Source organism: Panthera leo, chromosome C1, assembly GCF_018350215.1.
Source record: "Panthera leo isolate Ple1 chromosome C1, P.leo_Ple1_pat1.1, whole genome shotgun sequence".
Lineage (NCBI taxonomy): Eukaryota > Metazoa > Chordata > Mammalia > Carnivora > Felidae > Panthera > Panthera leo.
The window spans coordinates 85270546-85282876 of record NC_056686.1 but is presented as its reverse complement, the minus strand read 5'-3'; the positions used below and the strand labels follow the sequence as shown (position 1 = coordinate 85282876).

At 38.7% G+C, this 12331-nt stretch overlaps 1 protein-coding gene across 7 annotated transcripts in view; it reads right to left on the bottom strand.

The window, feature by feature from the left end:
• Window positions 1-12331, bottom strand: part of CDC14A (cell division cycle 14A) — a 184970-nt gene that overhangs the window by 95660 nt on the left and 76979 nt on the right. For 5 of the 7 annotated variants that reach the window (XM_042953050.1, XM_042953047.1, XM_042953049.1 and 2 more), the window contains 2 exons: window positions 7109-7175; window positions 3570-3632 (listed from right to left, as the gene is read on the bottom strand). The exons of 1 other annotated variant lie outside the window; for it this stretch is intronic. In XM_042953050.1, the coding sequence (XP_042808984.1) occupies window positions 3570-3632; window positions 7109-7175 (130 nt within the window). The remainder of the gene's footprint in view (window positions 1-3569; window positions 3633-7108; window positions 7176-12331) is intronic. One more of the 7 variants, XM_042953053.1, reaches the window with a different exon arrangement.

Below are 12331 nucleotides of genomic sequence, written 5' to 3'. Positions count from 1 at the left end.
CTCCCTCTCTCTCTGCCCCTCCCTGACTTGTGCTCATGCTCTCTCTCTCTCTCAAAATAAATAAACATTTTTTTTAAAGTGTCTTTGAAAAGCTTCATCCTGACATCCCCCAATAATCTAAGATTTACATTCTCCTAATTTGCCATCAATGATAAAATTTTACTTTGAAAACCACAATGTCCCTTCAAAACTAAGCGGATAGAGCTAGAGGGTATTATACTAAGCAAAATAAGTCAGTCAGAGAAAGACAAATATATTATTTCACTCATGTGGAAAACAGATTAACATAAGGGAAGGGAAGCAAAAATAATATAAAGACAAGGAGGGGGACAAAACATAAGAGACTCTTAAATACAGAGAACAAACTGAGGGTTGCTGGAGGGGTTGTGGGTAGGGGGATGGGCTAAATGGCTAAGGGGCATTAGGGAGGACACTTGTTGGGATGAGCACTGGGTGTTATATATAGGGGATGAATCACTGGAATCTACTCCTGAAATCATTATTGCACTATATGCTAACTACCTTGGATATGGATATAAATATAAATATAAATATAAATATAAATATAAATATATAAATAAGAAAACCACAATGTCTTCATTGCAATACCAACTTTGCTGGGGCAAATGGAATATGTGAATCTAGCTATCCCCCACGTTCAGCAAATGTCCAGAGTCACTAAAGCAGGTGGGAGAACAGTGAGAGAAATTATGACAAGAAAGGATTAGGCCCACAGATTGTCAAAAAGAGAGTTCCTTTATTTATTCAGTAAGCAGCATTTATGAAATGCTCACTCCCTGAAAATCATGCTTCTATTTGTGATTTTCTTTTCCTAGGCTTAATGATAGAATGGACATATCATTCTCAAAAACGGAAGTAATTTGACATTTTCTGTCAAATGTTCACCAACTGCCACCTGTCTCTCATTACCTGAGTTTTGTTGTTATTGTTGTTGTTTATTCAGGTGAGGATATGACCACATTCTTAACAGATTTTTTTGGTTGGCTGGTTGGTTGGTTGGTTGGTTGGTTGGTTTGCAAGAATGAAACTGTACTGTTTCAGGTTTTTCAACAGCTTTCCAACTACTTCTCAACATCAACATTAAAGTTTACAAAAAAAAAGATGAAGGAATAAGTAAAGTGTCAACTAGTTTTCTCTCTTTATTGTGCTATTTGTTCCTTCCTCTCCCTCTTGAATCCCCACCCCAATACCTTCTTTTAATGGAAATGGCTTTTGTTTTCTGCCATAGAATGTTCTCCATGCTCATATACATGGAACATGAAACTTAACAAATTTGGAAGTCCACTTTAAGAATATAAAATTATGGGGGAGCCTGGGTGGCTCAGTCGGTTAAACATCCAACTTCGGCTCAGGTCGTGATCTCAAGGTCCATGGTTCGAGCCCCGCATCGGGCTCTGTGCTGACAGCACAGAGCCTGGAAGCTGCTTTGGATTTTGTGTCTCCCTCTCTCTCTGCCCCCCCACCCCACTCATGCTCTGTCTCTCTCGAAAAAAAAAAAAATTAAAAAAATTAAATATATATATATACACACACACATATATATATAATTATGAATATAAAATTAGGTATAGGACCTTTCTTTTTTTTAAGTAGGCTCCATACCAATGTGGGGCTTGAACTCATGACCCTGAGATTAAGAGTCACATGCTCTATCAACTGAGCCAGCCAGGCACCCCTTAAAATTAGGTATAGGACCTTAAAAGGTGCCCATGCAAGTGGGGGGGGGGGTCTCTAAAATTTAAGCTTTGTTAGCTTCATAGGAAATAGCTCTGCTCATATAATACAGACATAATATATGTATATGCAGGGTTTGAGGGGCAGATTCTTTGGTCATTACTAAAATGCCATGATAACAATGCTTTTGTGGTTAAAAAAAAATACTTAAGGATTTTAATAAAGTACACTAAACTTATTAATAAATTTAGCACTATTTATTGATTTGAGGAGAAGTAGCAGCTTTATGATGTTAAAACTTTCTATCCAAGAACTCAGTATAAATTTTTCCCCTTAGTCATGTCCCAAAGAATTTGCAATCCAATAAGAAAAAATAAAAGTTTGTACACAAATAGCCACGATACAGGAAAAGTGGAAAGTACAAATTGTAACATGTGAAACTGAAGAGAGAAAATACTCAAGAGAGTAAGAGCTGATCTGTGTAGATCTGGCACACATGAAATGGAGGAGGGGAACCGTTAAAGGAGATGGGCACCTGGCAGAAAGGAAGCTCGGCCAGGGCACAGGGACACTCAAGAAGCAGTAAATACGCAGCTCGGTGGGGCTGGCATGCAGAGGGCACACGGTGAGCAAAGTGAGACAAGGAGAGCAAGAGGGCTGGAGCCCATCCATGCTAAGAATGCCAGGACAGAGGACTCTATCCTCAATTCTGCAGGGCAGTGCAGTTTGGGGCCAAGACAGGCCAAGACGAGAGCTCTGTTTTAAGATCAGTCAGTCAAGTGGGTGCAAGACCAATAGGAGAAGGGCCAGGGCTCATTAGAGTGGTTACCATAGTCTACGACAGAGGGTGTGAGACCTGCGCCAGAGTGAAAGAAGTAGAACAGAAAGGACCAGAAAGATGAAACATACCACAGGGCACCAGCAATGAGAATGCAACTACTGGTTAGATCAGGGAGGGAAAGAGAAGTGTTTCTGTTCTTATGCCTGAGTGAAAAGCAGGATGGTGGTGCCATTAATACAGATGAATGAAGTGGAAGACCATGTTTGAATGAAAGACAGTCAATTTCTTTTCACATATGTTATATGTGAAGTTTAACATGTAAGCAGGCTATCCAAACAGACATCCTGAACTAGAGCCCAAAGTGGGAGGGCTGCCCTCTCTTGCTAAGGAGGGGGACACATTTCACAACTCCTCTGGAGGACCCCAACAGAAGAGCTCCCTTTCATAGAATGTTGAGCCTACTCACATTCTACAGGCTTCTCATCTTCCAGAGAAACTAACTGCTTCTAGACTCTTCCTCCTCCTACTCAGAAAGTGCTCTCCTTCAACATCTTAGAGCACAGCCTAGCTGGGACAGCCCTTGACTAAACTCTGCATCGTTGAGCAGGCAAGACATTATTCAAAAGCTTTGTGATGCCACAGGAAAAAAAATTCACCCAACCCATAGAACTAGGTAAATTCAGCCATATTTCAAAATAAAATTTATGCAGCAGAAACCAATACAAGGCCAAAGTCCAATTTTGTTTTAAACAGAACCTGAATTTTTAAAATAACGGTAACTCAGTTTCACTACCAAACTACACTTTGAAATTATTTTTTCTTATAAACTAAATGTGCAAAGTAATTACTAATAGAGGTTTGATACGAGAATATTATAGATACGACATTTTCCCAAACTAAAATTTGGGTGACTGCTGGTTCAAAGGTAATAGCCAAAGCTGAAAGGACAAAACTGACAGCTATGGAAAACGCCAGAATGCGTTTATTTTAGCAGTCACTAAATTTGCAATACTTGAGTGTTGGGGGGTGGTGGGGTACAGGGGATTTTAATTAACATGAAATTATATCTTGCAAAACATTAAAATGTACAAACCTCGTAATGTTCATATTCATCCACATCAAATGTCTCAAAGTCAAAAAATCCATGTTGTAATCCCTAAAAGCAGAACTTGAATTAGTTTTTCCACACCAAATTGATAACTTTTAGCCATTCCTACTCACAAATGACCCTCACTAACCTGAAGGAAAAAGCTTGAAACCTTTCATTTATAACACCTATCTAGAAATCATCTAATATTAGTAACTTTGCTTTGAGACTTTCTTACAAGTGGGACTGAACACTTAGAAAAACATGAAAATATGTCCTGCAAAACAGATCTAGAGTCCTAATTTACATTGTTTTGTGTGTAAATAAATTAATTATGTATATAGGGGTGCCTGGGTGGCTCAGTCGGTTAAGCGTCTGACTTCGGCTCAGGTCATGATCTCACAGTTTGTGAGTTCGAGCCCCAAGTCAGGCTCTGTGCTAACAGCTCAGAGCCCGGAGCCTGCTTCGGATTCTGTGTCCCGCCTCTCTCTTTGCCCCTCCCTCACTTGTGCTCTGTCTCTCTCTGTCTCTCAAAAATAAGTAAATGTAGAAAAAAAAATTTTTTAATAAATTAATTAATTATGTATATAAAATGGAGCATACTAGCAAATATATAGTTAAAACCCATTTGGGAATGACGCAATTAATTCATATCAAACCATGACAGAATACCTAACAGTGATTAACTTTTCATATAGGAGAAGAAAAATCAAATTTGTAGGTGCTTTTATTTTCCTTTCAGCATTAATGAGATACTTAGCAAAAAGGGCATTTTTACTCAATAGGCCCTTATTTGTCCCTGCTTTGAGAGAATTTGTTTTACAGTAATAGTTTCTGACAGAGTACAAGTGTACTAGACTGCTCGTACACTTTAGAGGAAGAGCTGATATTTTTAACAACACAAAGAAAACGTGCATTACTCCTTTTCAAAACGATCCAGCTTGCTCAGATATAATATTTTGAAGAGGACAGAGTCTCTTCTTTTATGTCATGAAGCTATACAAATTATAATAGAGTACAAACCCACAGTCGCTTTTAAAAATTATGTATTCAAGTCATTAAAAATAGGAGAAACTGTTAAGCCAAGCTGTGGTGCATCTGTATTTGAAAATATTTTACAGACCAGTGTTTTCCAAAATGCAGAGCATGGACCACCTGCAGCAGAAGCACTGACGGTAATTTAGATCTAAAATACCAATTCCTAAACCCCATGCCAGAACTATTAAATGTGATGCTTTAGGGGTAGGACCAGTATTTTAACATGCCTTCTAGGTGATTCTTACACACGATAAGGTCTGACAACACTGTTTTGTCGACCCCTACCGTTAAGAGCAAAACAAGTTGTTTACATTATTTCATCTTTAAACAAAGCAACTCAGTTGATTCCAGTGAAAGCAGTGAGAAGAGTAAACCCTGAGCTGTAACCTTCCTTCCTTTCTCTTCATTTAAAGTGTGTGTTTGTTTATGTTTCTGTGTATAGTTCACACACATATGAACTATGCGTGTGATGATGCCCATACAACAAAATCACAAAGATATGCTTCCTAAGAAGGTAAAACTGCAGCTGTAAACTGTCTGCACTCTTAGGGGGCATGGTACTCATTGCCAAAAAAATTGCCCAGACCATGATGGCTTGTATAAGAGAGTGTGCAGGGGGATAATGTGTCTCAGTCGCTTAAAGACATGTTGAACACTCTTATCAGGTCTTTCTAAAATCTCATCTACATTCAGGTAATATTAACCCAAACATTTGATGAAACAAGAAATTTACAGAAGATGTTTTTCATGAACAAAGTACAGCTTCCCTCTATAACAGGAAGGATGTCATAAATTTCTATATTGAGTTACCAAGTTACCATAACAGGTGGGGATATTCCAGGGTGAACTCTTTCTGAACTGCATAAATTTATAAAAGAAACAGCCTGTACCAGATGGCAGAATAGGCGAAATAATAATAACAATAAAAATAACAACAATAACAATAAACAAATTACTTTCTTTCCCTCAGGCATATTTTTTAAATGCTATAATTAGGGTTCTTAACTTCTGTTACTAGAAGTCTATGTTGGTGACATTATTTGTGGGGTGGGCTAGAGTATTTTGACAGTTTTTAAGTGAAAAGAAAAATATTTGAAAACTATTTTAAAGTCTTACAGAGTTTAAATTCATTTTTAAATGAAGTATCAAAGTCAAAAAACATACATAAAACAACAAGGATATTTATCATACCAATTTTCTCAACTCAAAATGTAGCAATTATATTATTATATTATATTATATCATATTATATTACATTATGGTAGAGAAAAGAAACTGGAACAAGAATCACTGCCGATAGTGTGTTTACAGTCCTTGCCAATGGATTCTGCAACATGTACATTCCTGACTGATAAATCATGGCTGTATGTTCAAGATGGAATGATGCACTTTGAACCTTCATTCGAATTCACACTATAACGTGCATGACTTCTCAGTAAATTAGTGTTTCTAGAACACATTCTTAAAATTCTCAAAAATATTTTAGATTAACTTCTCCATTATATATATGAATAACTAAATAACTATGCCTCTAAACTATACATACAGTGCATCAAATCACCCAGGGGGATTGTTCAAACAGACTGCAGGGCCCCACTACCACAGTTTATGGTTCAATCAGTCTTGGATGGGACCGAGAATTTCATCTCTAACAAGTCCCACGCTTTGACAAACCATTGATTCATAACATACCCTTGATATGGTAGGGAAATCTGAGTTAGAATTAGCCCTGCTAAGAACTCCCTGTGGCTCTGAAACTGACTTCACCTCTCTGGGGTTGTTTCCTCGTCTATAAAGATGAGATAATATCTGGCCTACTTACTACTTCACAGAGGTGTAATAATATCCAGGTAGGAAACCAACATGGAAATGTTCTCCACACTGACAGAGGTGTGGGTTGGCTTCCTGCCTCTCCCACACCAAGCTCTAGCTTGATAAGGAAGCTGAACCAGTGACAAAGCAATGTCACAGGCAGAGCAGCAGATAGGAGTGATCCATCTGCCAGGGAAAAGAAATAATTTAAATGAGAAAGGGAAATCCCTTCTACCTCAATAAGGAGTTACAGAGTTACCCACAGACACCCCTTCAATTTGTCCAACAATCTATATTTTACAGATCAATCATTGTTCAAGAAGTGGAAAGCCTTCTGCTTACTGCCTGTCCTCTCTTCTCTCCAATGAAAAACAAGAATATAGGGGTGCCTGGGTGGCGCAGTCGGTTAAGCGTCCGACTTCAGCCAGGTCACGATCTCGCGGTCCGTGAGTTCGAGCCCCGCGTCAGGTTCTGGGCTGATGGCTCGGAGCCTGGAGCCTGTTTCTGATTCTGTGTCTCCCTCTCTCTCTGCCCCTCCCCCGTTCATGCTCTGTCTCTCTCTGTCCCAAAAATAAATAAAAAACGTTGAAAAAAAAATTAAAAAAAAAAAAAAAAAAAACCAAGAATATTGACATTATTCCTTTCTCGTATTTTGAAACTACTGTGTCAACTACAGTAAGGAGAATTATTATTACCTTTCTGATTCCCTGCAAACAGTCGAGGATGGTGAGATTGTAAGTGCAATTTCCAAAGGAAGCATCCCTATAAATACACACACACACACACACAAAAACAAAACAAAAAAACAATACTAAAAATGTACATTCAGAATATTCAAATAAGACAATACCAAAGACAATTGAAGATATGCTTGTTTGGCTTCACAGCTGTCAACATGGTAAATTTATGCAACACATCAGGTACTACTTGTTAACTACTCTTACATCTTAACTGAAGCATTTCTGAAACTGCTTTAATCCAATAGCCATAATTAATAAGAAAAGCAAATTCAAGAGCCTGAGTTCACAAGTCAGATTGCCTTCATTCAAGTTCCAACTCTGCCACATACTGGCTGGGACCTTTAACAACTTATTTTACTTCTGTGAGTCTCGGTTTCCCATCTCTGAAATGATGTTACTGATGGTATTTACCATTTACAGGATTATTGTCAGATTACATTTAATAAGTGGAAGTCCTGGAGCGCCTGGGTGGCTCAGTTGGTTAAGTTGTCAAGTCTTGATTTCGGGTCAGGTCATGACCTCATGGTGTGTGGGGTCGAGCCCCACACTGGGCTCTGCACTGACAGCACAGAGCCTGCTTGGGATTCTCTCTCTCCCTCTCTCTCTGTCCCTCCCCTGCTTGTTCTCTCTCTCTCAAAATAAATAAATAAACTTAAAAAAAAGAAAAATAAATGGAAAGTCCTTCATATAAGAGCCTGGCACATAGGAAGCACCTAAGAAATATTATGGTTTTTCTTGGTATTATTAACAATGACCTGAACTGTTCCATTAAGTAAAAGATTTATAATCACCAATGGTATTCTCATAGAGGAACAACCACCTATCAGGAATATGGTAAATACAAGCATAAAAATGTAAGGAGGACAATGTAGGCAGGTCAACAGAAGCTAGCTGCTATTTTACTGGATTAAATGACACCCCTCCTATCTACCCTCCCCCCCAAAAAAACAAAAAACTATGGAAAAAGCAGTCATTCTTCCAAACAATCTCCTCTCAGGATCCAGGAGAACTTCTAATGCACCATGAAGTGTTGTATCAAAGGGAGTGGGAACCTACTGCACCGAAAATTGAGTACTTCATACTTTATTTAAGTTTTTAGAGCAACCTGCTTTAGGCAACATAAAACTGAAGTATCAAGTTCAGGTGAGGTTAAGCAAGAACTGGCACTGGAGCTTTAACACTAGCAATGTTCCAAGGTGTCCAAGGCAAGAAACTTGACCTCCAGGCTCTCAGTCTCCCTGCCCAGCCCCCAATGCTGACCTGAAGGAATAGAGCTGTCAGGCACCTGCCAATGACAAAGTCGAAGGCACCACACAAAGTTGGTTCAAGGGCAGCAGTAGGGAAGGTGCCAGAAGATGATGCTCCATGGGGAGAAAAGGACCTTTAAGTGTTTTAACATATAATTAACATAAAACTGAGTTTTATATCACAACCATCCAATGTAACTTGAACCTATGGCTGCTAAGTCATGAATTAAAATGAAGCTTCAATGTCACTGGATTTCAACATCCTGATAACCTAATATAAAAATAGGAAGTAAGCAAAGCAACTTAAAAGAAATGTTTAAGTTCTGAAGCTTCAAAGTTTTTTGTTTGCTGAAGCCTCGCTCAACAAGGGGCTTAAACCCATGACCCTGATATCAAGACCTGAGCTGCTTAATCGACTGAGCCACCCAGACACTCTTGAAACTTCAAAGTTAACCTATGTTAATAGGAAGGATTATTCTACATATGTAAATCTGATTTCAAGACATTTTTTTAATGCTATCTGAGCTCATGGGTCAGTGCAAAGCAAAGTAGCCCCTTTTCCAAATATCATGTAAAGACAAACCATGTATTAAAAAGCAAATTTTAATGGACTAAATCAGAGAAAGGTATAGCTTGGGATCTAAGACAAAATAGCAGTTTATATAAAGAATCACATACTCCTTTGCAGGCACTTGTCTCTTTGGGTCAAGGTTTCAGAATCTTTCATGTGTCATGGACCCCTTAGAAATCTGATGAAGCTTGTGAACCCCTCTTCTCAGAATGATGTTTTTAAATGAATAAAATAAAATATATATGAATAACAGAAGACTAATTCAATTAAATTTATCAAAATATTTAAAAAATAATTTATAAGACCATATTTAATTATTTACTGTTTTATTAATATGTAACAAGACCTAGTAGGTCTAGTGATGACTATAATTTTGAAGAAGGAATGAACATAAATAATAAGAGATATGAAATATATAAGATGCATGTAAAAATTATAATGGGATATAAAAATGTCTGTAATTTCTATTGTGACATTCATATTGCTAATACTACTATAGTTTATTTCCAACATTTATAATTGAATATAATTAAGATAAGTGAAAACAAAGACACTTTTTGTCATCCAAACTCAGTGACTCTCTGAACTATCTCTGCAGACCCAAGATTAAAAATTACTACTTCAATAAAGAAAAAATAAAACAAAAACAAAAACTTTCTTATTTAAAATAGTAAAACAATTTTAAGAACTGGAGGTACTCTTATTCTCTGAAGTATATTTTCCCATGCCTAGACTCACCTAAATGAATTCACATAGATAAGTCATAGAAATGCTCCAGACCCAGTCTTTCTGACTGTCTGCAAAATTTGGTGAGACTATCATGATATCTCTTGGCCTATCACAGCCACAAGTTTTACCAGTGACTGAAAAGAGAGCTCTGGTGACCTGGTGATCAAATCTATAGACCTGAGAGAGGAAGACAAGTTAACATGCCATGTGACAGAATTAGGATATAAAGCAGTCACAGCAGGATGGAAAGACAGGTAGAAATTTACAGCTTGAAATATAAGGGATGCGATAAAATTAGGTCACATTCTCAGAACTGGGGAGAGGAGATGACACACCAAAGGACATTACACCCATTCCTCAGGAGAATTAATCCTCATGACAGCCACACAAGGACAAATAGCTTCCCAAACCTGCCTCCACACTGAGCAGGAGAAATGGCTTATTAGTGGAACCTGACTCCTACTTAGACAAAGGAGAGCAGCTATAAAAGTGAACAGACACAAAAACATGTTATATGTTCTCTGGGGGGAAAAAGTGAGAGAAAGAGAAGGTAGAGATGGCAGACTGAACACATGTATCTACCAAATCCACACTAAAAAGAGAATTTTGAAAGGCTTTTTAAGAAAGAAATCCAACAAGCTCAGGGAGAATAAGAGAGCAGAAGATAGCAATAAAATTGTGAAAGCTGGAAATCAGAGGAGTGGTAGTAAATTAGAAAACTAAGAAAAGGGGGGCACCTGGGTGGCTCAGTCGGTTAAGTGTCCGACTTCAGCTCAGGTCATGATCTCACGGTCTGTGAGTTCGAGCCCCGCATCAGGTTCTGTGCTGACAGCTCAGAGCCTGGAGCCTGTTTCGGATTCTGTGTCTCCCTCTCTCTCTGACCCTCCCCCATTCATGCTCTGTCTCTCTCTGTCTCAAAAATAAATAAATGTTAAAAAAAAAATTAAAAAAAAAAAAAAAAGAAAACCAAGAAAAGGGAATATTAAGGTGACAAAGCCAGAGAATCCACCTAATTAATACTAGAAATGTCCCATAAGGCTCAGGAATTGGCAGCACTGGGTTCTTCTGGAGGTAGAATGAAGGAAGTGACTGACATAAGATTGAAAGTCCACTTAAGAAGCTGAGAGATTTTATTCTATAAAAGAAACATTATCTCCCATGTTACAAATCAATCTTCCCTGCTTCCCTTCCCTTCCCTCAACCACCCAATACAGTCAGAAGCATCTAAGAATGATTGGCCCTGGAAGGCAGCAAGATACCTGCCCCATACTACGTTCAAGTTTGAATTGGAGGATTGCTTCAGGATTCTTTTTCACCTATTTTTTTCTAAGAAATGGAGATGGAGGTTAGGAAAATACCAGGCTCCGTTAACTACAGAAGTCCCTTTGAGTCTGAAACTGTACCATTATTCAACACAACTGATGATCACTTTCTTCTCCAGGTATCTCCTCTGGGTCCTTCCCAACAGAATTTAAACACTTTCAGGTCTCTACCATCTTTAAAAGAAAAAAAAAAAAAAACTGTCCCAAACTTTCTTGACTCGACATCTCCCTTCAACCACCACCCTCTCTTGAGACTCCTCTTTAAAACAAGACTTCTTCAGGGGCGCCTGGGTGGCTCAGTCGGTTGAGCATCCGACATTGGCTCAGGTCATGATCTCACAAGTCATGAGTTCAAACCCCGTGTCAGGCTCTATGCTGACAGTTCAGAGCCTGGAGCCTGCTTCCAATTCTGTGTCTCCCTCTCTCTCTCTGCCCCTCCCCTGCTCATGCTCTGTCCCCCACTGTCTCTTAAAAAGTAAAATAAAACGTTAAAAAAAATTTTAAAACAAGACTTCTCTGAAGAATTACTTCTCCCCCTGCTCCATTTTCCCTCCTCTCACATCTTAACACCCTCTGATCTGTTTCCACCCTCGTCCACACCACAAACATGTCACACTAAAGTTACCAATTATCTTCATATTGCTACGCCTAGGGGGCTTTGTTTTTAATAGAGATAAAATTCACAATTTATCCTTTTTAAAGTGTACAAGTCAGTAATTTCTTTTAGTATATTCACAATTCCTATTACCACTAATTCCAAAAGAGCTATAGCCCCCGAAAAAGAAATTCGGTGCCCATTTACAGTGACTGCTCACTTTCCCTCCCCACTTGCTGGCAATCAGTAATCTACTTTCTGTCTCTCTGGATCTGCTTCTTCTAAACCCAGGGAACATTTCCCAAGCATCATTTTACTGAATTTGTCAGCAATAATAATACTCCTTTGAATACTGCTTTCACTGGCTTCCTGGATTTTTCTTCTACATCTCCACACACTGCTACTACCCAATCTCCCTGGCAAAGCCATCCTTCTACTCCAAATCCTTAAAAGTTAGAGCTTCTCAAGGTTGAATCCCAGACTCAAATTCTTCTCACTCCATGCTCTCTCCCTAGTCCAGGACAAGTTCCCATGTATCAGCATCACCTGGATGGTTCCTTAAACTCAGAATGCTGGACCCCACCAGAAATCCTGATCCAATGGGGGCAGAACCTGAAAATCTGCGTTTCTAACAGGTTTCCAGGAGGGTACTGATGAAGCTGGTAGAAAGGAGCACATTTTGGGGCGCCTGGGTGGCGCAGTCGGTTAAGCGTC